Source organism: Eupeodes corollae, chromosome 3, assembly GCF_945859685.1.
Source record: "Eupeodes corollae chromosome 3, idEupCoro1.1, whole genome shotgun sequence".
NCBI classification, from domain to species: domain Eukaryota; kingdom Metazoa; phylum Arthropoda; class Insecta; order Diptera; family Syrphidae; genus Eupeodes; species Eupeodes corollae.
Window position 1 is genome coordinate 16,718,494 of NC_079149.1, and position 27,796 is coordinate 16,746,289.

Consider the following 27,796-nt stretch of genomic DNA (forward strand, 5'->3'; position numbering starts at 1 on the left):
TAAATTTATATGAGGAGTTTTCATATTTATTGAATATGGTTTAACAGAAGAGAATGTAAAATAGCAAAAGGGTCCTTTTTTTATAAAGTGCTATACAAACATCGAGTGTAGCTTCGGCTGTGTGACACTCAGCGCCGTCCTGTTGAAACCGAATTTTGAAAATATCCTCCTTTTCAATTTTTGTGAACTCATTTCCTCATTTTCGAAGAAAAATGGCCCAATTATGCCTCTGGACCAAAATCCACACCAAACAGTGACTCTTTGTGGGTGTATCGGCTTTTCAGTGTTTGTGTGCGGGTTTTCTGTGCCCCAAATGCGACAATTTTGCTTGTTTACATACAAGCCAAGATCTAAATGAGCTTTATCTGAAATTATGATTTTTAATTTGAAAAATCTGCATCTTCTCTAGGCGCTGTTTCCAGCGTTGTTTAAGCGTATACACAACCATTTTCGTTCAGTGGAAGGATAAAACTAATTATCTGTCAAATCATTGGAAATAATTTCCAATAATAATATAATAATTTTAAATCTAGTATTGAAATTGTATTAAATCGAAACACAAATCAGGACGATTCGCTTATGTTCAAAATAGTGTGTTTTCCTCAAGAAAATAGACAAAAACTTTCTAAATTGTAAGGCGCCAGTTATAGCTATTATTGGTTTTCATCATTGAAAAGAAACATTGGAATTTTGTTTGACAGGTCGTTTATAGCTATCATTCAAAATGTCTGTCAATGAAGAATTTTTCTTGATTGAAAGCCACCGACAATTTTTTACTGACAAAAATCTGTGGAACGATTCGTTTCACATTTTCCATCCGGAAAATAGAAAAATACATTTTTAGAGAAAAATAATAGTTGCACATTTATTTTTTTTTCTCAAAAAAATTCTTTGTGTGATTTCCGATCGACCGGTATATAATTTTCATCAAAGGGAAATGTCGATTAAATTTTTTTTCCGGATAGATTTAGATGGCCCCTTAGAACCCTTCTACAAAAATGGTGATTCTGCTACAGCCATATATCGTGTTTTATTGCCGAAGACCGGAACGTGTCGATTCCTAGTCGTTCCCAGAATTAGGATGTCTTTTGGCACATTATGGCTTATTTTTATATATGTATATAGTCCAGCTCGCGTTAGTCTTGATGTTATCTGGAGATCGCTTGGTTCTAGAATAAATAAAGCCCGTAGTGCATTCGGAATGCTTTCTAAAGTGTGGAACTCCGTACCAAGTTAAAGTTGTTCGAGTCCAACGTAAAATCCGTGCCTGCGTAAGGTGGAAGTGTTTTGTTAACATCTCGAGAAGGTTGCAAACTTTTGACAACCGCTGTCTACGTTACATCCTCAACATTCGATGGCCACAAACCATATCTAACGATGAACTGTGGCTCAGTACTGGGCAAACAAAAGTGGATGTAGTAGATACGTCGGTAGATGGTGATTTTTCGAACAAAATTTTCTTCAGCGATGAAGCACATTTCCAACTCCGTGGGTATGTTAATAAAGAAAATTGCCATATTTGGTGTTCTAAAAATACTCAAGTAATTGAAGAGAGTCCATTACATCCACAAAAAGTCACTTTTTGGTGCGCTCTCTCTGATCCGAAGGTGTGATTGGACCTTAATTCTTCGAAAACGACAATGGAACGACTTTCACCGTCAATTTGGAGCGCTATGATCACCGACTTTTTTTACGGGTGGTACCCGTGGCATGATGGTTAGTGCGTTGGACTGTCATGCTAGAGGTCTTGGGTTCGATCCCTGCCTATGCCACCTAAAGTCTTTTCACGGGTACTGCCTCTTGCGAGAAATTGACAAATTCTCCAAGAGTAACTATTGTCATGAAAAAGTGCTTTCTCAAAATTAGCCGTTCGGAGTCGGCACATAAACTGTAGGTCCCCTCCATTCCTGACAACATTACTCGCACACAGGAATGGTTGAGAGTTGTAAGTCACTAGGCCTTGGTTCTCAACGGACTGTCGCGCCACCCAATTTATTTTTTATTGAAGAATATGACTTGGAGAATAGATGGTTTCAACAAGACGTCACATGCCATATATGGCTTTACTGCAAGAGATATTTCCCAGGCGCGTAATATCTCATCGTGGAAATATCAATTGGAAACAAAAATCATGCAATTTGACATTTTAAGGCTGAGATACCGCCCAATATGTGTCAAAAGTGGTCGAAAATTACCTTAAAAGAATCGATGCTTGCAATAATTCGCGTGGTGGGCATTTAAAAGATGTACCTCCCAATTTTAAATATTCCCGCGGATAAATAACTCCTCGGGAAACTAGTTCTCCCGAGGGTAAAATTCTTCTAATTCGAATTCCCCGGGAAGACATTTTTCCCTTCGAAATCGGGAATGGGGAATTTTCATTTTCGAATCAGCTGTTCCGTATTGTTTGACAGGAAAAATAAATCGCAAAAAATTTTTCATCATTCAAATTAAAAAAAGATATACATTTTTTTCAATTGCGGCAAGGATTTTATGTGAAGAATATGAAGAAAGTGAACATGTAAAACCAAGGACTATTAGAAGATCTTTAAGAGATAGTGCGAATCCCTTGGAGTTGCCTCAGTGGCTGTAAGCATTCATTAGTTTATTCAAATCTTGTCTATCATCATTTTTTCTTAAGTTTCAAAAGTATTAAAGACTAAACAAGGTTTCCTTAAACACTTGCTGGATGTCCTCATTATGTCCAGTGAACCAACAAGAAAGCGTTTTGGAATCCCAACAGTCATTAAATTGGACGCATGCTTAGGTTTTTTTTTAGCTGAGGGAGGGTATCAAACTGGGGTCGGAAATGAAGAAAGTGTTGGTACGGCTCAACCATACGCATCACAAGAATAATCTTTCTTTTTAATGGCGAAATAATCTTCATTACTTGTTTTTTTAATTCATAAATTTTGTCAAGAGCTCGGTAAACTTTTTTGGTGTTTCTTCTAATTTCTTTAGTTTCTTCAACTACTTGCCCAACATAACGCCCTTTGAGTCTTAAGTTCCTCATCAAAAGCTTTTGAGGCAGTCCTTTTCTTTGTACTACTCGCGTTGTATTATTTACTGGTGTTGCTTCTGGTTCTTCATACAGAACTTCAATTATTAATTCTCGGAGGTATCCTTCAACTAAAGGTTCGTTTTCCGGAGGTTGAACATTTTCTTTGTTTACCTTTCCTCTTGTTTCCAGGCCAAAGGTTTTGTAGCAGCCTTAGCTCTAACATATTTGTTTTGAACACTTCACACCTAAAATAAAAACCTGCACTTCTTAATAACAAATTATCGAACTTTCGATAGAAAAATTTACCTTTTTCGATTCTGATATATTTTTGCTTGGTGGCCCAGATGTATTTAAAGCATTTTCAGCGATATGCCAAAACAAGAACACCTACAAGCAATATCGCGGTGAACTTTCATCAAACTCAAGAGAATTTGAAGTTTTTGTTTTAGACCTTAAAAACTCAAATTTTTAACATTTACTGTTTTTTTAAAATAATCTTACATATTGATTAAACTCCCCTCCAAATTTATCGGGAAGAAACTCGCGCCAAATACTTTTTTTATTTCCCTTCTTTTGACATTTAGAATGCCTACTTTTTTCCCACATTGGAACTTAGTTTATAATAAGGGAAAAGAGAAAAGGGAACAAAATTTCAGGGAATTTTTCGTTAAGAATATTAGAGAAGGGAAAAGGGAAATATTTCCCTGAGAATTTGCATTTAGAATTGGGCTGGAAGTGATGCCAACATTCTTTTTGAAACCGCTAAACCATTATTTTGTTGTAATCAAAATAAATTCATGGGGTTATACCGAGGGCAAAAAACCCAGCCTATAAACTCTATCTGCCATCTTAAGAATTCACCCAGAGCTACAATATCTTTATAAATAGAACTGTTACAAATTCGCATATCTTAAGATAATAATCTTACCAATAAGAGAAAATCAAAAAGATAAGATTAAAAAATAATTTAAATCAATCGAATACAAGACTCAGATAATTTAATTTTTACTAAATTATTTTTTTTTTTAAATTTGCTCTAATTATACTTAAAGTTCTAATTATAGACAAAGTTGTTGACAAAGTTCTGTACATTGTTTGGATTCAAATGATTTTGAATTGGACTTGGTTCAAAAACATAATACTCGTAAGTAGAGACTCAATTTATTCTTAAAATACACCGTTATCAGTTATCATTCAAACAGAATCTTAACCAATCAGGAAGGTCAGTCACGGCTCTCATGTTATTTATTGTTTATTGACTAAGATATCTATGCCGGCAAACAAAATTATATTAATTTATAGACATATGCTATACGTACCGATTACGTTTACTTGACAGTTATCTTATGTGTTTGTTTTTTTTTTTTTGAACGTTTTATCTTGAAAAGCTTTAGATACAGGAATTTTATTAGAAAGGTTTATCATAATATTTTTGTTTTAATTAACTAATGTCACTAAATACTGATATATTAAAGCAATAAATTCTAAGCTTTTTAAGGCAACATTTTTGTTTGAAAATATTTTGCTTAAAATTTCTGATCCATTCATCACTAAGACAAAATAAAGATTGCCATATCTTAGCTGAAGTCTAATAAAGCCGCTGGAGCGGATGGCTTGAATCCCGAGGTCTATAGAGCAGCTGGAGATAAGTTGGTTATTAGCATGCATCAACTTATCTGTAAGATATGGTCGGAAGAAAGCGATGAATGGAACTTCAGTATTGTTTGCCCGATTCTGAAAAAAGGAGACCCTCTAAACTGCACACACTATAGAGGAATCAGTCTTCTTAACATCGCCTATAAAATCTTCTCTGCCGTAATGTGTGAACGTCTAAAAGCCCATCGTCAACAACCTGATAGGTCCTTATCAGTGTGGTTTTAGGCCAGGAAAGTCCACAGTCGATCAAATATTCACATTACGGCAGATCATGGAAAAAACCCAAGAACACCAAATAAACCATCGATTTGAAGGCCGCATATGACAGCATCTACAGGGACGAGCTGTATAGAGCCATGTATAGTTTTAGCATCCCTGCCAAACCATGGAGAATTCACGCTGCTCCATAAAGCTTGGCAACAACTTAACAAAACCTTCGATGTCAAAAAAGGTTTAAGACAAGTTGATGCACTGTCATGCGATTTTTTTAACATCGTGATTGAAAGAGAAGTGTAGAGCTGACAGGTCAACACTAGGGGCGCTACCTTTCAAAAGTCTGTCCAATTACTAGCATTTGCTGATGACATCACATAATCGGAAGAACTCAGCGTGATTGATGTCAATGGGGCTTTTTTGAGTATTATGGCAAAAATGGGTTTAACGGTTAATGAGAGCAGAACAAAGTACATGCTGTACTCAAGAAAGGACTTACAACACCGACGTCTTGGTCAAAACTTCACCATCGACAGAAGAAACTTTGAGGTAGTCAAGGACTTCGTCGAACTAGGCTCCGCTGTAAACGCAGAAAATAACAATAGCACTGAGATCAAACGCAGAATAGATCTTGCTTACCGCTATTTCTTTTGGCTAAGAAGGCAGTTGAGTGGAAAAGTCCTCTCTCGAAGAACCAAAGTATCCTGCTATACTGTGCAGAAGTATGGACTATGACAAAAAGCAGATGAAAGCACCTTGGGTCGTTTCGAAAGAAAAGTTTTTCGTGTGATCTACGGTCCCGTATGCATTGAAGGGAAATGGAGGAGAATATAGAACGATAAGCTGTACGGGCTGTACAGCCACGTTGACTTAGCCAGAAGGGTAAAAATCCAACGACTAAGATGGTTGGGTCACGTAGAGCGCATGGAAACTAATTCTCCAGCCCGGAAAGTCTTCGAATCCACACCTACAGGACAGCTCAGTAGAGGAAAACCACGATTCAGATGACGCGCATATGTGACCTCATCCAACTTGGAGCGCGAAACTGGAGACATCTAGCTAGGAACCGAGCTAGATGGAGAAGTTTGTTGGGTGAGACCCTAGTTCACACAGGACTGTAGCGCCACCTTTAAGCCTAGTACGCTGCTGATGCGAAACGAAAATTCCCATACAAAAATAACATGACGAAATCATAAACAAAAAATTTCGATGTGCTTTTCGTTTTTCAGTACGCTGCTGAACGACGAAATGTGTCATTTTAGTGGATAGCTGTACTAGATTTCTTAGTACAATTCTCCACTCTTTTCGTTCTCAATTTAATTGCCCGGCATATTAATTGCTTTCGGAATTTTGACGTTTAATTTTTTTATTGAAAACACTTTCGGTGTTTTGACTTTGATTTAAAATAATATGGATGTGTCTAATATGTTCCATCAATACATTTCTGAATCGGAAACTCAGAATGTTGAAGATGTTATTGGTGAAGGTGATGTGCAAGAAGTGATGAAGGCGAGCAGTGAACTTCAACTTCCAAAAAATAAACCGAAGAAAAAAAATTGATTTCTCTTCGGAGGAAAAAAAGAAACTGGCTTCGTTGGTCAAAGCCATTGAAGCTATTTGGAAGTTAGAGCATAGGCTCCACAAAAATAATTCAGCCGTTGCGAGCCTCTGAAGTAATATAGCTGCAGAAATGAAAAAACTATGTCCTAACTGCTCAACAAAATGTTAATAAATAGAATTCTTTTCCACTTTTGTTTACCAGCAGCTGACTGTCAGAACTTGTCAATTGTTTTTTTGACAGCTGACAGAACTCTCCACAAATATTTTTCCGCTGTGGTTTTCGTTTTCATTTTGCTCTGCACTTGGAGATCGCCGAAATAATTCGTTTCACTTCAGCTGCTTATTAAGCCTAGTACGCTGCTGATGCGAAACGAAATTTCCCATACAAAAATGACATGACGAAATCATAAACAAAAAATTTCGCTGTGCTTTTCGTTTTTCAGTACGCTGCTGAACAACGAAATGTGTCATTTTAGTGGATAGCTGTACTAGATTTTTTAGTACAATTCTCCACTCTTTTCGTTCTCAATTTAATTGCCCGGTATATTAATTGCTTGCGAAATTTTGACGTTTAATTTATTTATTGGAAAAAATTGTTTACAAATCAAAATTGAAAATTGTTTACTCGTGACTTTCGGTGTTTTTGTTTTTTGTTTTCCACAGCTGACAGAACTCTACACAAATATTTGTCCGTTGTGGTTTTCGTTTTAATTTCGCTCTACACTTGGAGACCACCGAAAAATTTCGTTTCGCATCAGCAGCATACTAGGCTTTAGGCTTAAAAGTAAATAATATTCTTTATTTTCATAAGTAAACGAAATAAATAATTGTAGTAGATTATTTGGAGAAGTCTCCACTCTTTTTGTTTTAAGGATTGATTGCCCAAACCGTTAAATGCATGTAATTTTGGATGATTTGTTTTTCCAAACATGTAGCTATCGGTTTGGAGACCAAGTAAAATTATATTTCAAATCAGCAGCAAAGCTTCCCTAAATGCTTTGAGTTTTAGTTCATCGTTCACAGAGACATCAATTTGTTGTGGTAGTATTCACTTTCTGCCCAGTAGACATCCTTCTTTACTCAGTTAAAAAGCTTATTTTATTTTATTCACATTTGGATTACAATTGGGACAGACAAAAATAATAATTGTTATTGCATCAACGATAAAAAATAGTCTGTCTGTCCATCACATATCTAAGATGTTGTTGTGAAATGCACAATTTATTAATATGAGATAAGTTATACCGTTTATTTTCATTTGAACATACATATTTGCATTAAGAGATAAAGTAAAATAAACAATTTTAGGATTTCAAATCTTCTCTTCCTAATCCTTTTAATGTCTTCACAAACAAAGAATATTGTTTGATTATTTCATCACAAAAACGTATTATTTGTCGATAGTGAAAAATTCATTATTTATGTGACTTACATGCAAGAGCGTATCTACGCTTTTAATAAGGGGGCTGCGTCTTCGTTACGGTGGGTATGCTTCTAGGTTGCTTTGAATGACATTTCTATTATTTCATCTCTCCAAAGAGCAAATATTTCGTTCGTTGACATTTTTTTACAGCTGTTAAGCTGTCAGGCAAAGCAAATGTTCAGATAATTGAACTAGAGCTTCCGTTTCAACGCCATTTTTTTTTGTCGATATATTTCAAAAACTTTAAGTGATAACCTTGTGTTGAAAGTGAAATTCGTTATTGAAACGAAAAATGTTGGGACTTTTTCTGAGAAACCGTTTTAGCGTTAATTTTTTAGCGTTCTTAAGGTGAAGACGGACACCTGAACAGGATTCTTTGGCAAATCAATAAGATACTGAAAATAGGATATCAAAGATAACAGGGATAACAGATTTGACATATCATAATGAATTTTATTGAAACCAATTACTTTATGAATTTACATAGCCTCAAAAAGTCCAACATTAGCGTATTTACGGATTTTAAATGGTTATATCTCAAAGATAAGGTCATCTTAAACCGTTGGATTGTATAATTTAATTTCCATTCGCAAAACCTGGTTAACCAGTGTTCTTACCTCAAGTAAGCAGACAAATCGGAAAAATTATTTGTGTAAAAAAGTAACAAAACAAAATTTTTAACAAAATTCGATCATAAACAAATTGAGGTGCCCAAAAATCATTTGGGCAATAACTTAGAAAGGTTCAAATTAAAGAAAAAAAATACCGTGAGAAACTCGGTACCTTGACGCAGCAGAAATTGAAACTTCTTGATGGAAGACACAAAGCTTTTACTGACAAATATTAGATGTAAAACAGCACAAAGGGAAGAATACAGGAACGCGTAGATGTACAGTGCATCACAATATTTATCACGCTTTTCTATGAAAAATAAAAATATTTTGTTTCAAATCTAAAAATTAAATAAAAAACTTCAATTTTTGTATGAATACTTTATTTAAAATATCAGAAATCTTAATATAAACTTAAATTATTGCATTTTCTATTTCAAAATATTAAATATAAACAAAAATAAATGTTCAAAGCTTGATCGATTGTAAGTGATTTCTTTGTCAAAAGCGTTGGATAGTTAATATTTTATGTTTCCCCCTCTAGCTTCAATTACGGCTTGTATTCGATTGGGTATACTGTCAACCAAATTCTTAAATTTTCCCAGTTCTCGCATGATTTGAATAATCTGTTCATTCTTAAATCTCGAACAATTTTCCGTTCTTCGACCGAAGACAAGATTCGCTTTCGCCCAGCTTTGTTTTTGCAGGGTAAATTTTCGAGGTTTTGCTGAATTTTACTGATTGAGCGTAGTAATATAGCCGTCAATTCCGGAATTTTCCGGTGTGGTACTCCTTTTCTCAACAATTCTTCAACCTGTTTTTTGGGTTATTTTTATTGGTTTATTGCTCGATCCCATTATAAGAAATCTGAATCAACAAAATATAAAATTTTTACTTCATTAATTAATAAAACTAAGCACTGAATATTAATGAGCTCACTTTTTTTATTAAATTAAGATCAATAAATAAGAAATGGAGTCTTTACGATCTAACTCACAAAAACGATCACTATTCAACTGCGAATGCAGTCATATAGTAAAACTTACTTTTGAGTAGGAGAGAATAAAAACCGTTATAAAGTGTTAGAGGAGAGAATTATTTCTAATATAATACCTTAAAATAAGAAAACATTAAAATGAGAGCAATTAAAGAGAATTTGTATTTTGTTTATGATAAGCGTGACCAATTTTGTGATTCACTGTATTTGTGTTAAAAAAACTAAAAAGACGATAAATTTGAGTTTCAGAAAGCTAAAACTTTTTTTCGGAGGCAACTCCTAGTTATTTTTGTTTGTGATATCGATGCCGAACCAACACGTGATATGTAAAGGAAAAAGATCGAGTATCAACAGTGCTTACATTTTTAAAATATATACAAATAAATAAATCGGGTGGCGCAACAGTCCATTTGAGAACTAGGGCCTAGTGACTGACAACTCTCAACCATTCCTGTGTGTGAGTACTGTTGTCAGGAATGGAGGATAATTGGATAATTTGTAAATTCCTCGCAAGAGGCAGTCCCGTGAAAATACTTTAGATGACATAGGCAGGGATCGAACCCAAGACCTCTGCATGACAGTCCAACGCACTGCCACGGGTGCTACTTTTTAAAATATATAATAGTTGTTTTTTTAGATATTCCTTTACGTGAGTTGGCCTTTTTGACAGCTGCCACATGATTTGTACTCAATTTGGTTTGCATTTCCATAATGAATAGACTTACTTACTCCTGAGCAACAAATTTATAACTAAAAAAATGGTTCTGTTTGTGCGACACATCACAATCAATTTACTGGAGTAAACTTTTGAAAGGCGGAGTAACCGGGGAATTGGAGGTCTGTGGCGTGACCTCCAAAATTTTGCGATCTAACACCGGTTATATAATTTTTTGTAGGATCATAGGAGATCTTTTTTCTACGCAAATAGACTCTAGACGATTGACAATCTGGCAGAGAATATTCCGGGTAATTGATGGCATGCGGTGTCAAATGCTGCAAAATTTGGTCGAAAATTGGTCTTCTCGACTGGAATGCAATAGAGCCACCCGCAGCGGCCACTTGCCCGAAATCATTTTTAAAAAATAATTGCAAACCCTAATCTACATACACATGCATATGTGCCTTAGCTCCAAAGTAAAAACCCCGAACACAAAATTTAATGTTGTTGCTAAAATTATTTTTAAAAAAATCACAACAATCAAAAGGCCTACACACAAATGATGAAAACCAACGGCCTTTAAACATTTAAGATTTGGGGATTACGTTTGTGAATTATGTGTGAGGAATTTTGTTTTTGGAGATTTTGTACATTGGAGATAACGAAATTGTTAATTTTTTTATACTGCGGGGATTTTGTTTTTGAGACCGGAAAACAATCTGTCATTCTGGTTTGCCTATAAGCTGAAACGTCAACTTACACGCACCCTTAAATCTAACATCAATTCACCACTACCAACATCAATTCACCACCCTCTAAAGACAATTCACCACGAAAATAAACTATAGTGATGAGAAATTCTTTAGGGGAGGCACCTAGTGGCTACGGCGACATTAGCTTTTGCATTTTTTTGGGAAGAGTACAATAACTTAGGCGACAAAGTTTGATGACGGATTTTTACTATGGGAGGGGGTTTATTTTTCCCCATTCCCCCACATGAATTTCAATTCATCGGTGGTCAATTTTTAACCACGAAGCTCCAAGGCACCAATGAATTGCTTTCTCATTTGGCCTTCAAAATAGATAAACACTGTTGGCAGACGCTTCTCTAGGAAATTTGGGATGCAGGTGGTGGCTATCGACCGCAAGAACTTAGTTTGGAGAATTTTATAGCCAACTGTTGATATGGTATGGTGTATGAGCGAACAAAGCGGCACACCATTTGTGTACAAATGCAACACAACCCAGATACCGTCTCCAGCTTTGGTCACTTCGTTGACGTAATCTTGTCCGAAAATTTCCCACACTGAACCGAAATGAGCCTTGTCTGCGAATGCTCGCATCTATGCCATTCGTCTGTGACGATATTCCTCGCGAACACTTTCGTCTTCGGAGTCTTCAGATTCGTCCAATTCGTCCATGTTCATGTCTTCGATATTTTTCTGCTTCTTACCACCAGTTCGCTACTCATTGGCATTCTCGAGCATGGGTAGAAGGATACCTTTTGCACGGAAGACATCATTCCATTCGGTATCTTCATTTGGATCCTGCATTTTTAAACAAATTAACAAAAACAAATGCGTCATTTGACAGCTAAAATCAAAACTAAAATTCTCAACACAGCAGTTTAATAAAAAAAAAAACCTCTGTCAAAACAAGTTAATGCACCGCATCGAATTGGTGTTGGATTTCACATTTCAAAATGGACGTAATGTCAAAATTACAAATACAACAATGTAAACAAATGGGTGTTGGAGGGTAAAACGTACGAACGATTCCGGTCTTTATATGGTGTGTCTATGGTTTTGAACTTGTGTATTATGTCTACATCACCCTTATTTTATTTTTTTGAAAACAAAACTTCTAAAAAACACCCTTTATTACACCAAACACGAGTATACGATCTCTTATTCTAGGTTTTGAAGAAACAAACCATTCATTTTTTGTATGGCTATGAGCTTACTAAAAGTTTGTGCATGAATCATTGTTTATATAGAACTTAAGTCTATCAACCTTATGCCTCTGGTTGGGGGTTTTGAACCTCACGAACCCCCTAACTGGCTCTAGCATTGCTTTCACGATAGTATAGTGTCAGGGGACACACACATTAATTGAAAAATTACTACAAAAACTTTTACTACGATCATCTACAAAATATACACATGTAAATAATAATATCAACAAAACGAAAAGCTTAACTTTTGGACGGTGAATTTGCTTTTGCAGTTTCAATAAAACTCAATGACTTTATCAAATTTATTTCAGAATTGTTTTGATAACAGTAAGTGAGAGATCGCATATTATATTTATTTCATTTGTTCTATAGCTTGTCTCGATTTTACACAACGCGAATAAATGCCAATATTTTTAAACAAAGGTGATTTAACAAGAATATTACTTTGTAATTGTAAACAAAATTTGAACTTTGAATGTGTTTTAAATATTTTGAATACATTTTCATTAAAACGTGAGCTTATGCGGTGTATAATAATTGAATCGTGTAAGGTGCTTAATTGTTTGTTTTGATTTATATTTTATGACAATTGTTTAAATATATCTTGGTGGTTTATAAAACTCTATTCTTGTCGGTATCTTATCTTTTCTGTTTGCTTTTATTTAATAAAAAGATAGGCCGTAAAAATTGAGGTATAAGAAAAAAAAACAATTAATTTGAAAAGCATCAGTGGCTGGAAGTTAAATTTAGTTTTAATTTTAATTTAATTCAATAGAATACCTTCGAGCCCAAGTTTGGTAGGACTGTCAAGTACAGAGATTTGTTCTTAAGCCGTGCTACGTGAATGTGGAATGCTTTGCCACACTTGTAATGATCAGGAATTCAAAACCACAGACATATCCTTTCAAACCATCTTTCCCTTTTCTAATATTCACACTGTATCTTGAAATAGTAAGGGTAGCAAAAATTAACCTAAAGCGTGTGCTTATTGTAAAAAGTAAAAGTTAGGATAACATCAGTTCATCTTTGAACAACCTTTATTTTTATAAGTTTTTTTAAGTGATCGAATGTTGTCTGTAAAGAAAAGAAGTAAATTATATTTTTTTTATCAAAACAAACAATATTTTTATGATATCTATTAAGATCAAAAATAATTATTTAGATAAAGATAAAACAATAAAAAAATAAAAATAATCCTAGCAACATAATTTTTAAGAAATTTTTTGTTATTACCAGGAAACTCAGATACATGTTATCTGAGTCTGACGGTAGCTTTGTTTGTCAAAGAAAAGAAGATATTTATATGTGTTCATACATTAATAGATTAAAAAAGAAAGTATTTAAAAAAAGTTGAATTCAATTAATTGTTTAGAAGATTTATTTCTCAAAAATAATCCAGTCAAAAAGTTTACTTACCAGTGCATGCTCAAAACTTATTTATTAGAACAGAGAAATTCCTTATGACAGCTCGAAAACGTATATTGTAACTTTCAAACTAAATTGAATTTGATATTTGCGGTTTCAATGAATATATTACACCACTTCAAAGTGTCAAACTTCTATTGTATATAAAATCTTAAGTCCTCTAAAGGAGAGGAACGACAAAAGCGACACCTGGGCAAACTGTTTGAAAACATATTTTATACTCATAACCGCCATGATACTTAAGTTGTATGATGCATAACCGCCAAAATTACAAAAAAAAGTAATTCTGTTCATAATGGATGCGTTCACTCTCGAGTTGGATAGGATATCTTGGATAGGTGGATTTTTAGATACCTTGTTGAACGAGCTGGATAGCTGTATTGCGATAGCTGTCAAAAAATAAAAACAACTTTCAGCTTTTCACAAAAAGCAAAGAAACATTTAAGCTTCAAAGTCAAATTTGTTGTATAATAAAACATTTCATGGATAATTCAACTGATTCGTTTTCTTTTTTTCATATATTTTTTTAAATTTTATTTCTAATTCCTTCTCATTAAAAATTGACCCGCGTTCTTCAAGGACTTTTGAAATTTCTTGAAAAATTGTTCTTTGCCGGGTTTTTGAGTCTCGAAGCTGTTCCTTTCTCTTTTTGCACTCCTCCAAGAAGAGCAGAATAGATTTATGTTCCAACCTTAAAAATAGGGAATAGATTGGTCTTTTTTTTGGGATTTTGAATTATCTAAAAGAATAACTTACCTTTTATTTCAGCGACCTTATTTGCTTGCAGCTCCACATGCTGTCCACCTCTGTCTGCTTTTATTCATAAAAACAAAACGTTAGATTTATTTATTTAGACAAGATTAATATGTATTTACCTGTATTTTGTTCTACCTCTGAAACAGGATGAGGTTCCTTAACTTCAGAATGGTGAACACTAGACTGGAGGTAAGAAGAAATAGCAAATTGGTCATCTGCAAAACGGGAACAAAATAAGTTAATTTTGAAGTTTAAAAAAGTAGTTCCATAATTACCTTCTAAAATTCGTAGTCAAATAGCTTCCTTATCGTTAATTATGTACAGAACATCCTCAAATACAACTTCAACTAACATTTTGTATCTTTTTGTTTAGCAACGAATACAAAAAGCTGAAATCAATTTTCAAGTTTCTTGAAATTCAACCATGTGTTGAATCAGCTGTCAGATACCTACATCCCCAGAAATTCTTGGATACCTTTGAATTCCTTTTTTGACATTTCAGTTTTTGATCAGCTGTTTTACACGTAAAACACTAACAGAGAGATATTCGGATACCCTATATGTCTGAAATTGAACGCAGCCAATGTTTATATTACATTACTTCAAACTGTCAAAAATCTAATGTATGTAAGTTCTTAAGTCCTCTCGTGAAGAGGAACGACAGAAGTGACACCTGGAAAAACTGTCAAATTGCTTGTTCTGACATATGTATATATTTGAAAACAAATTTTATACCCATAACCGCCATGATACTTTAGTTGTGTTATGCATAACCGCATGATAAAAACCAACCTTAATAAAAAAAATAGTAATTCTGTTCACAATAAAGACTTGGTCAAAAAGAACGCGGTAAGCTTTCAGCGACCCAATAATAAAAGTCAAAGCAACCGTTTGTTTTCTTTGCACAAAAACTGTGACACAAAATAATTCACCAAACAAATCCGAAAAATTTCAGTGTTCTATTTCACATAAAAATTAAGAATTTATGTGAAGACTAAAGTTCTTCGGCAACAGTGAGAAGCAGAAGCAAAAATGAAGTCCCATTTCTCATTTCCTTGTTTTTTGTGTGGCTTTCTGTTTTAAAGTTTGACGTTTTTACAACTTCAATTTGACTTCACGTTCCATATGTGACCGCGGGGCTTGCACGCGTTCTGCTTGAACAACAACGTATAATTCAATTGTTTCCGATTCGCGCCACTAGGACTGACAGCTAAAGCGCCTAGTACCATATAAAATCCATAGTTCCCTAATAGAGAGAAACAACCGAAGCGACACCTGGGTAGCCGTTACTTACTTGTTCTGACATAAACCTTTTTAAAATTTTTGTTTGTGCGTAAATTGTGTCCACAACAAGTTTTCAGTATATCCAGCGCCACTAGCACGCCCGTTATATACTAAAATTTGTTGTTAAATGAAGTTCTATAGATTTTTAAGTAAGACCTTAAACACACTCTTTAAGCAATATTCACATCAGATACGTTTGAAGATATATTTCCACACAAATTCTTAACAAAACGATAGAATTATAGTTTCTATTTGATTTATGATGCAAACTTTTATTCGTCGCGAAAAAAATGTAGTTGATACGAACTGTCAGATTTTATTCGCGTTCCACATTTCCACACTTGCAACGAATAAAATAATCGCGCGTACCTAACCTTACAAATTATTCTTGTCAAAGTCAAACTTCATTCGCGACGAATCAAAAACTCTCATGTGAAGGAAATGTCAAAATCTACGAATATTCGTTCATTCGTTGGTCGTTCGTCGTCCTCATGTGAATAGTGCTTTACATGCAAAAGAAACAAGTTACTTAATACAATTTGGTACTTCTTAGTCCTTTCAAGTTTAAAATATATGAAGTCATAATTTTGACTTTGCAGCAACATTTCTATAAGAAACTTTAGGTTTTTGCAATAATTGAGAAAAACCTGTTATGGATTTACAATTCTTCTTCAAATCCGAATTCGAGATGTAGATCTAAAAAACTGATACTTTTGGGTTGGTAAGATGTCAAAACATGGGTAGGATCTTTTGTGGCTGTATTCATATCCGCATGTAAAAGCTGCAGTCTTCAGTCACTCAGTCTAAGATACTAAGTTTCAATAATTGTTTACACTTGAACATTTTTGCAAAGGGCTAAAATAATTTGAAAAACAAAGTCTTTTATTTTGCCCTAGAATAATTTATTCCATGAACTGCGATATCATATTAATATTATTATTATTTACAAAACAATAAGACCCATATGGCTTATAAAAATCAGTTTATTTTTATATTTTTGTAATTAAAATTAAAAAAAAAACTTATTTATGCTGATTAAAATTTCAAACCGGCAATCTAGGCGGTTTAAACTGGTTTTCAGATGGACTTTTATAATTATTTGAACCATTGTATATTTTATACAGACATAAGTCTGACCTTATTTGCTGATTAAAAAAACAGCCACACTCTTTAAAGTATTGATTTAAAAAACACAAATCCATATTCACACTTTTCAAAGTGAGAGGGTTATTTTTACAATTCACAGTCACAAGACAATCTTAAATCGGTTTTTACTAGTTTGATACAAAAAAATTGTTTTGTCTGGAACTAGGTTAACCGCAAAGTAACTAAGGGTCAAGTAAAATAAGAAAAACTGATTTTTGTATACAAACACAGATAATTAAAAGTGATTTGGTTGTTTTTTGAAAAAGATATACTGTTAAAGTATAGATACTAAGAGATGTCCTTTAAATTTTTTGAAAAACAAATTCTGGCTTTTTTATATTCATAGTACATTTCGGCGTTAAAACAGAACAAAGCACTTTGATGTACGATTACACTTAATTTAATCGGAATAAATGTACGCATTATCTTTTACGCCCAACAAAGCAAGATATCTTAAAATGTTTGGGATAACAAGATATGACCAACATACAATACAAACAATTGACAAATTTTTAATTTAATTTTAATTGCGAAAGTGACAATCAAAGTCACCGTGTAGAAAAAACGTAAATGAAATCAATTACAAATATCAACTCATAAAACCTCTTAAGCAGAGTAGCAAGCAATGTACTACGTAAAAAAAGCTGATCGATAATAATAATTGTAATCAACAATTTCGTCTTCTAATTTCTATATTTGATTTATTGCTTCGTATCATTTAACTTTATTTGGCATTACAAATAAGTTCTATTTTTAGTGCTCTCATGAAACATGGAATTTTAGTACATTGATGGGTTTACTGGTGGAGCTGGTGACTTTCCTCCATTTGCAACTCTACCAAAATAATTTCATTCCCGGCTAGGCAGGTGTCGCTTTGGTTGTTTCTCTCTATAAGAAAACAATGGCGAAACCAGTCACTAAGTTTTTTGAATATGATTTCATTGAGTAATTTTTTGTTTGCCTGCGCTGTCAGTTTATTAAAGTCGCTGGAAATTACTTCAAGTTTATGGCAACAAAAATCCAGTAGACTACATTGAGCAACTTTTTGTTAAGAATACTTTGTGTTGCTTCGAACGCTTTACAAAATTGATTACTAAATAAACAAACATGGAAAAAATATGAAATGAAAACAAATTAATTATTTATAACTGTCTTTCTTTTAAAGTTGTAATCAATTTCAACCGCTTAGAAATGGTATTATAAATTGTGATGCAGTTTGTTTATTTATCGTTCTTCAGTGCGATAATCTGATTTAGACGAAGAAAAAGAAAAATGTCTAACAAAATACGTCTGATGAAATTCAAGTTATGCTGTAACTCGCTAAAATGATTCCTTTAAAGCAATTTGCAAGAAACCCAACCCTATCCCAGGCTGCTTACTATTGAGAACAGAGAAATTCTATATGAATCAAAAGTGATATATGTCAAAGTTAGTGGTGTCAAAGTGAGAGATATCAAAGTGATTGGCTGCGTTCAATCTCGTGTTGGATAGGGTATCGTGGATAGGTGGATTTTAAGATACTTTGTTGAACGAGTTGGATAGCTGTATTGAGATAGCTGTCAAAAAATAAGAACAACTTTCAGCTGTTCACAAAAAGCAGAGAAATATTTAAGCTTTGAAGTCAAAATTGTTGTAAGATAAAACATTTAATGGATAATTCAACTGATTCGTCGGACGATAATGAATTGATAGATGCGTAACAATTTACTAAATAAGAGATAAACTTAAGTTGTTTTCACATGAGCGCGAACGACGAATGAATTACAAAATGTGAGTTTATATACGAAGACATATTTCCACACAAATTCTTAACAAAACGATAGCAATATAGCAATATAGTATATATTTATGATCCATACTTTACTTTTCAATATCATATATCGATAAATTTAGTAACACAAATTTATTCGTCGCGAAAAAATTTTAGTTGATACAAACTGTCAAACTTTATTCGCGTTCCACATTATCCACACTCGCAACGAATAAAATAATCGCGCGTACTTAACCTAAAAAAATCATTCTTGTTTTGGTTTCGGAGGGTGAATGGTGTTTGCCTGTGGCTCCTTGTCAAACATATTCGCGACGAATTAAGAACTCTCGTGTGAAAAAAATGTCAAAATCGACGAATGTTCGTTCATTCGTTGGTCGTTGGTCGTGCTCATGTGAATAACGCTTTAAACAGTAATCTATGTTAAATTCCCTGCTAGCTCAATTGGAATTCTATACGATTAATAGTTTACTTGCGAAACCTCCGGTTTAAACGATTTACAGAAAACTATCCTAACAGAAACGAGGACTATTATGAAATGACAATACCCAGATATAGTTTGGAAGAATTTCATTTCATAGATCATAATTACCTTCTAAAATTCGGAGGCAAATAGCTTCTTCATCGTCTATTATGTACAGAACATCCTAAAATACAACTTGAACTAACATTTTGTATGTTTTTGTTCATCAACAAATACAAAAAGCTGAACTCCATTTTCAAGATTCTTGAAATTCCACCATGTGTTGAATCAGCTGTTCTGTCAGATACCTACATACCCCATAAATTCTTGGATACCTTTGGATTGCTTTTTTGACATCTTAGCCTTTTTTTGATCAGCTGTTATTTTACACGTACAACACTAACAAAAAGGTATCCGGATACCCTATTTGTCTGAGATTAAACGCAACCATTGACAAATGTCGAAGTTAAAATGACAGATGTAAATATAACTAATGTCAACTGGAATGAAAGGTTACAAGTTACAAAAATAATAGCATTCGGCCATTCTTGTGACTGAAGTATAAGTATATACATAAGTTGTGTTTTATAAGCTACAAGTGTAGAGATAGTGTACTTTGTTTAAATGAATACCCTTAACTTTAATTTTCTTGTTACACACAGTCGTAAGACCTTTCCATTGACCTCCTACAACAACACACTCATAACTTATTAACCTTTTGCGGTGACTCTTAGACCAAATATGTCAATTTGTATGTGAAATTTCAATTTCAAGAAGTCGTTTACCATATACTCCATTAAATTTAAGAAGCAAAAAGTTGGTGGGATGTCAGAAATGCAAAGCACTGAAACTTATTATGATCGGCTGTTACTGTAATTCATTTTAAGGAATCAGTAGTTAAAAAAATTAATACCAGATCGGGCTAACAGCAACCATTTTAGTGAGCTACAGCATAACTTGATGTTGATTCCCATCAGAAGTATTGTAATAAATATGATTTAAAATCAGGAAAATAAATATAAACCAGCATAAAAGTGTTCATATATGCATTTCGCCCCTATCTAATGGTTGGGCTCATCAAAAGATGACCATTACACCTTGTTTTGACGCATATTTTCCCGAATAAATCGAGATTCCATATAATACGAGTTACGTAGAGCAACTGCGAATTATATAGTTGCTACAAGTCTTCAAAGAAGATAAATTGTAGTTATTTTCATTGCCTTGCTATGAGGACTTTTGAAGAAGAAATATTTGACTGTTAACAGTCGAATTCATATTCACACCACATATGTTGCTTTCCTAATAAGTGATTCATGTATAAGAAACCATAAGGTCTTTTTTTTAACCATATTTAATGACAGTTTACAGCAAAAATGTTCTTCGATTTTAGTCTTAAATTGCCATCTGAGATAATCTGATTAATAAATATTTTTTTTAAATAAAATATCTCAACTTGATTTAAAAACAAACTAATGGACAAAAGTGTTGGCTTTAAAAAAATTTATAAAACTTAGTTGTAAGTAATACCATTATTTTTTTCCATTTAACGTACATATTTTTTTAAAATGTCGCTACCTCTCAAACGGGGGGAAATAAACCCCTCCCATAGTAAAAAATGTTTTTTTTTTGACTGTTCTATACAAATCCGTCATAAAACTTTGTCGCCTGAGTTATCGTTAGGTTAGGTTAGGTTAACGTGGCTGCGGATTTAGAATCCACACACTTAGGCCAAGAGAAAGGCCCATTGTGATACCACATGAATCTAGAGAATTACTTTTAACTAGTAGAACCATTTTGAGCTTTTTATAAAGCGAAGAAGATATTTAATATCCTTTTTAGCTAGTTCACTGGGATTATCAAAAGAGTAGTCCCCCAGATGAAGTTTGCGTTTGAGTGAAAGAGCAGGGCAGGTGCATAAGAGATGAGAGATTGTTTCCTCTTCTTCTTCGTCCATGCAGCTCCTACAGAAGTCATTTGAGGCTACGCCAAGTCGTATTGCGTGTCTGCCTATAAGACAGTGTCCCCTAACGATACCTATTAGGGAGCTAATATGAAGTCTGCTTTGAGATAACAAGTCTTTAGAGCGCTTTAGGTCCAGTAAAGGCCATATGAGCTTTGTGGCTGCGGATGTTGGTAAGCTGTGCCACCTAGAATTTGCTATCGCAAAAGCTGTTTCTTTTAGCATAAGTTTACATGTAGCTATCGGTATACCTATCTTCTCCCTTTCAGGTGAAATAGGTTTGACGGTTCCATTTTTAGCGAGCTCATCGGCTCTACAATTACCTGTGATGTCTCTGTGGCCCGGCACCCAACAGAGGTGAATGTTAAATTGCTCCGCCATCTCCATAAGAGACGATCGACAATCTAGGGCCGTCAAAAATTTGGTCGAGACACCGTCAAGGGATTTGATAGCAGCTTGACTGTCAGAGAAGATGCGGATATCAGAAGTTGATATCACGTTTTCTCTTAGCCAGGAGAGAACCTCTTTGATCGCCAAAATTTCCGCTTGGAAAACGCTACAATGATTAGGGAGGCGGAATGAGATGCTTAGATTAAGCTTTTCTGAGTACACACCACTACCAACTCCCTCATTTGTCTTAGATCCATCTGTATAAAAATGAATACTTTTGTTATCCAGGAGTTTTTTGTCTTCCCATTCATCTCTGGATGGAATGGATACCTGGAAGTTTTTTCCAAATAGGGGTTTAGGTATAGTGTAGTCTATGTACTTTGGTATAGAACCAAAGAGGTTCAAAATGATGGAGTGTCCCACATTGTTGTTGGTCCATTGAGATGAGGCGTCGAGTCTTATCGCTGTACTCGCTGCCACTTGTTTACTGAAGATGTCGAGGGGTGTCAGATGGAGGAGAGTGTCTAACGCTGCTGAGGGTGTGGTTCTCAATGCCCCGCTTATGCAGAGACATGCAGTGCGCTGAACTCTGCTGTGTATGTCGCAGTATGTGACTTTCTCCAGTGCAGTCCACCATACTGCAACCCCGTACATAAGTATTGGTCGGATGACCGATGTGTATAGCCAGTAGGTTATGCAAGGTTGAAAACCCCATTTGCTTCCTATAGCTTTCTTGCAAAGGAAAAGAGCTACTGTAGCTTTTTTAACTCTTTCCTGTATATTGGATTTCCAACTTAATTTTTTGTCCAATATCAGACCAAGGTATTTGGCTTCATTGGTAAAAATTAGTGGTATACCTTTTATTGAAGGAGGTACAATTACTGGGATCTTGTATTTCCGTGTGAAAAGGACGAGGTCTGTTTTTTGAGGATTAATACTAAGTCCGCAGTTATCAGCCCATCTAGTGAGCACATTGAGTGCATTTTGGAGGAGGTCTCTCAGTGTATTAGGATGTTCCCCTGTGACAGCGATAGCAACATCATCGGCATACGCAACCTGTAGCCATCCCTCTCAAGGGATATTAGTAGTTGAGTTGGTTAACCACTATGTTCCACAGGAGAGGGGACAGAACACCACCTTGCGGAGTGCCTCTACTGACAGACCTTTTTGTGCAAAAATCTCCCAAACTGGAGTTGATGATCCTACTTTTTAGCATTAGATTAATCAACTCACAGATTGAGTATTCGACGTTTAAGGTCGTCATAGCAGAAGTGATAGCAGATGTGTCAACGTTGTTGAAAGCGCCCTCAATATCCAAGAAGGCCACCATAGTGTATTCCTTTTTATCTAGGGAGTATTCGATAGTTCTTACCAGAGTGTGCAAGGCTGTTTCTACCGATTTCCCTTTGCAGTAAGCATGCTGAGACATTGATAGTCTCTTCTCAATGTTGTTACGTATATGGATATCGATCAATCGTTCCAGAGTTTTGAGAATGATAGATGATAGGCTAATAGGTCTTAGGTCCTTAGGGTTGACATGCGAGCATTTGCCCGCCTTGGGAATGAAAACTACCTTTACATCTCTCCAGCGCCGAGTTATCGTACTCTTCCCAAAAAATGCAATAGCTAATGTCGCCGTAGCCACTAGGTTCCTTGACGTAGCCTCTAGGTAAATTGACTTTAGAGGGTGGTGAATTGATGTTAGCAGTGGTGAATTGATGTAAGACTTAAGGGTGCGCGCAAGTTGACGTTTCACCTTGACGTGATTTAAAATCACGAAAGGTGTAATGGTCATCTTCTGATGCGCCCAACCATTACATCAATACATTTATATTTATTTTCGTGATTTTAAATCATATTTATTAAAATAAACGGTGTTCAGGAAAAAACAATTCGACTATTAACAGTCAAATATTTCTTCTTTAGAAGTATTGTGTTCCAAATTTTATAAAAATCCATAAATTGAAGACCGATAAATGTATAGAACTGCATCCCAAATTATAAAAAATGTACATATAAGAGTTTGTTTAAAGAAAAAGACGTTTACTAAAAATTAATATCTTTTTCCTTTCTCATTTTTCAATTTTTGTTGATTTTAATTAATAATCCATTTTGTAAAGTGCTCCAAGCAGCACAAAGTCGTCTTCAAAAAATAAAACAAAATAAAAGAATTCCAATAAGTTGCTCGAAGTGGCCTTCTAGACGTTGTGGAAAACCACTTGGGCTATGTTGGCAGCAACTTGTAGACACTCCAAGCAACCATTTCAGCAACGCTCAGGTCTCAGAGGTTCCGATTTAAAAGATCTTTACAAAGTTGTGAAACTTAAACCACATATTTTTGTTTTGTTTGTTTGCGATGTTTTTTTTGGAAGTCTGGCAATCCTTTCTGTATATCTGCCTTTACCTGTTTCTGCATAATTTCTGGACTGTCATCAAAAGATAAGAACGCAAAACATGTACAAAGCGAGAGAGTTTAAAAAACATAACATTTTCTTATAGCTCAACTTTTGTAATAAATGTTAAATGCTTATTTCTATTGCAGAAATAAATAAATAATCAGTGAAACCCATTCAAATTCCGACAAACAAAAGAACCTCTTGATTCAGTGATAAAAACTGAATGGAAATGGAAAGTAGCCTTCAACCAAATATTCCCAATGGTGGCTGGGGATGGATTGTGGTTGCTGCTGTAGCATTCATCAATGTAAGTCTTATTTTTTAAGTTAACATTAAAACAAAAGTTGTGAATATAAATTTTCTCTTAGATGACAAATCAATCAATTCCATCCGTTTTTGGGCTTCTCTTTGGTGGCCAACTATTGGAAATGAAGCAAGACACAAAGACTGCATCTTTGATAACAAACCTCCATAGTCTGACTTTGAATTTATCAGGACTTTTTATTGGCCCGGCCATAAAGAATTATTCACCACGCATCGTTGCAACCATAGGCTGCTTATTCACAACTTCTGGACTGGTTTTCTCTGCGTTTTCCACACAGGTTTGGCAGTTTATATTTGGATATAGCTTCTTTGTAAGTATTTCAAAGATTCATAAAGTTGCATTGATATATAAAGGTTCTACTTTTTACTAAAATTTAAACAGTGTGGAGTTGGTCAAGGTTTAATAGCACCATCGACGTTTATGGCAATTAACTCGTATTTTACCACCAAACGTGGTCGAGCTGTAGGAGTATCGTTAGCTGGATCAGGACTTGGTCAGATGATGATTCCACATCTTGTAAGGATATGCCTTGATAAATTTGGCTTTCGGGTAGCTGTTCTGGCTCTAGCTGGCTTTGCATTTCATGGAGTAAGTAGTCAAACAAATTTTCGCTCGTAAGAAATGAAATCTAACAATACCAATTACTTTCAGCTTATTGGAGCAGCAATGTTCAGACCCCTGGTGAGTCCCCAAAAACTCAAGTTCAACAACCGGCGAGATGTCAAATTGCTCCTAGACAATGACAAATCTATCAGTGAAATAAAAATTCTGAAGAAAAATGATTCCTCCGAGGAAGATCTTAAACAAGATTCGAAAACAAAGAAACTTTGCAATAAAGTATTTAATCGTCTTGTGGAGGCGATGGATTTGGAACTGTTGAGGGATCCCGTATTCTGGAGTATTATAATTGGTATGGCGTTAGTTTACACCTCAACCACAAACTTCACAATGCTGTTCCCCTATTTTCTTCAAAACTCCATTGGACTGACTCGATCAGACACGGCTTTGTGTATGTCAGTAGTTGCTGGAGCAGATATTTGCTGTCGTCTTCTGCTGCCATTCATCACTGACAAACTCCAAATTCCCTACAGAACAATTTTTCTGTTCGGAACAATTGGCCTCCTGATAAGTCGTGCTGGTAAGTCCTCCCAAACTGAACACATTTCAAGATCAATTTTTTGATAGCGTTTATTTTGTAAAGCCTTAGCAGAGTCGACTTCATTGACGACCATCATCATAATGTCAGCCTTTACTGGGATGACAAAATCCTCTACGGTGGTGAATAACAACTTAACAGTATCCAGTTATTGTCGACCAGAAAAATTAGCTGGAGGCTTAGGCCTAAGTATGATCACTAAGGGAGTTCTGGTTATTACGGTGGGCCAACTTTTTGGCTGGGTTCGAGACCACACTGGAAGTTATGTGACTTGTTTGCATTCACAAAATCTTGTTTTGGCAGTTGTGATTGCCTTTTGGACACCAGAAATTTTGTGTAGGTCATTGAAAAAACAGCGAGAGACACTGGAAAGTGGTGTAGAAACTGGTGAACAGGACAAATTGAGGCAGCAAAATGTTTGTTGAAATTATTTTCTTTTTACATAAGAGTGATCGCCAAAAATTGTATTTGTTTTTGCCAATTTACTTGTGATATTTATTTGTAATAGAATTAAGTTTTTTCTAAGTTATTTAGATTATAAGTTCATATTTTTGTTTGTAATATTTACAAACAAAAAGTAGCTTTAAGATGTTTTTTAAGAAAAAAAGAATTTATTTTCTAAGAAATAAAACGACTCAATTAATTTTAATAAACTTTTGAATGAGACTTTCTCTTTGTATAACTTTCTATGACCTGAATACTAAGTTTGTCTTGTGGCTTTTAAACTTCGCAATGGAGGCTTCTATAATTTTAAGTCATAAAGCTTGATTTTCAGTCAGTATTCATTGGTTTTGATTTCTTGAACATTGCAATGAGAGGGAAAGATAGAGCGTGGTAAGACAGTCCACTAAGGAACGAATCTCTGTACTTCACAGCATAGCGGAAGTTGGGATAAAGGGTAAACTGATGGGCATTCCTAGAAACGTAGTTATTATGGTCAAGGGGAGTAATTCAACTGTCTATTTCATTACATAATAGTCTCTTAAATTATCGGTAAAAAGGGGTGAGCAAGAAACACTAAAATGATGGTCAAGTGACGCAAATTAACCAACGATGTTAATTTCACCAGTAATTTTAAAGCTCCTTCTTTAACATTGGCCAAAAGACTTAGTAAGTTTCTGGAGCACCAGATCAGAGATGAGTGTTATACTTAAGCTTTGGATGTCTATAGGTTTTATACAGTGTATCCAGATCAGAAGGAGAGTCAAATTTCTTGCATGTTCTCAGAAAACCTCAACATTTTGCGGCATTTTTGGTAACATCGCGTATGTGATCATCCGAAATGATAGATAGTGGGATTTAATTCCACGTGGTCTCTTATTCTCATTGTACAATATTGTGCCGGTCGGAATTAAATGATCTCATCATATTATGTTGTTGCAGTTCAACATTTCAAGAGAAGGGATGTGATTCAAGGAACAAATATTAAAAGCTAAGAGCACTATCGTCAACGAAACAAAGAATTGGGTACGAAGCTACAGACAGGAGATCATTTTTAAAAATAATTGAGAGTATCGCGGAAGAGCACTGGGGCATTTATATTGTGCTATTCAGATTTGAATCCGCAAAACAATTTGCATTGAACGGTTACAAAAGGAAATTTCTTATACAACGAAGAAGGGATTCGTCGATACCAAAAGCGAGCGTTATCAATAAGATAGAATAATGACAGACTTTTCAAATGCGTTAGAAATATTAGGGTTCAATAATTGTACGTTCCCCAAAACGAGTAATGATAACTAGTGGAACTATTGCCATAAAAGCCGTACTGCCGCGCATTAACAAGCTTTCGTTCCTCAAGATATTATTTTAACTGATAATTTTTCAGAATTTCCACGACCTTTGAAAAAAAAGAGGCAATTGGTTGATCATTTGAGGGCGAAGAAGATTGGCCATTTTAAGGAATTGAGTGCGTTGAAGTTTGAAGAATATGTACACCTCCAGAACAAAATCAGGGGTACCATTCAGATTTATGTACATACATACGTGAAACGTCGAGAAATGTCAAAATTTTCAATTCGACAAATTAGACCTATTACAATAACTTCCTATGGGAACTTTACATGGCGAGCAAAATAATAGCAGTGTAGCAAAAACCTATAATTTTTCATAAATCAATAACACAGCCACTTTTTCGCAACTCTACTGTATTTTGGTACTCAGAGTAATTATGTTTACAGGTGCAAGTGATAATTTAAGGGTAAATTCTCATTGCTTTGTTTAAATGGCGCTTTGTGTAGTGTGATTCATTATTTTAAGCGAGCAAAATAAAAGGAGTGATTGACAAATTTAATTTGATTAATCGTATTTTAATTTAAATTTTGATTTCAAAAGTGATAAAAAATAAGTCCTGTTATTCTATTTTATATTTCCATTAAAATTGTAATAAAATTATTGAATTTATGAATTAAAAGTGGGTCGAGGCAAGCACTGCAGACTGGAGAGGTGGGAAATTATAAAAAAGCTTTATTTTGGAATGCGAAAATGATACGGAACGCCATAACCTTTGAAGGAAAAGCAGAAACCAGGGGACGGAAACAATCTCTTTCACCATCTTATTAAAATCCTGTGGTTCACTTTTCAAGGAATAATTCTACAACAGCAGCTACAGAGTTTGCAGACGAGCTTGAGGTTCCGTGTGGTGCGCATAC

At 34.7% G+C, this 27,796-nt stretch overlaps 1 protein-coding gene and 1 pseudogene across 3 annotated transcripts; one reads left to right on the forward strand and one right to left on the reverse strand.

Annotated features, from left to right (window-relative positions):
• Positions 1–11,093: 11,093 nt before the first annotated feature.
• On the reverse strand, positions 11,094–11,672 carry LOC129949211 (viral IAP-associated factor homolog; annotated as a pseudogene).
• A 721-nt stretch (positions 11,673–12,393) lies between these two features.
• On the forward strand, positions 12,394–25,811 carry LOC129952115 (monocarboxylate transporter 12). Of its 3 annotated transcripts, none has more exons than XM_056064559.1 (6): positions 12,394–12,496; positions 23,811–23,971; positions 24,033–24,299; positions 24,371–24,577; positions 24,641–25,127; positions 25,191–25,811. In XM_056064559.1, exons 2-6 carry the CDS (start codon positions 23,888–23,890, stop codon positions 25,568–25,570), a joined length of 1,425 nt encoding a protein of 474 aa, XP_055920534.1. In that variant the 5' UTR covers positions 12,394–12,496; positions 23,811–23,887; the 3' UTR covers positions 25,571–25,811. The 3 variants fall into 3 exon arrangements, with proteins under 3 accessions (XP_055920534.1, XP_055920533.1, XP_055920532.1); XM_056064558.1 differs by having other exon boundaries at positions 12,400–12,624; XM_056064557.1 differs by having other exon boundaries at positions 12,400–12,619.
• Positions 25,812–27,796: the final 1,985 nt, after the last annotated feature.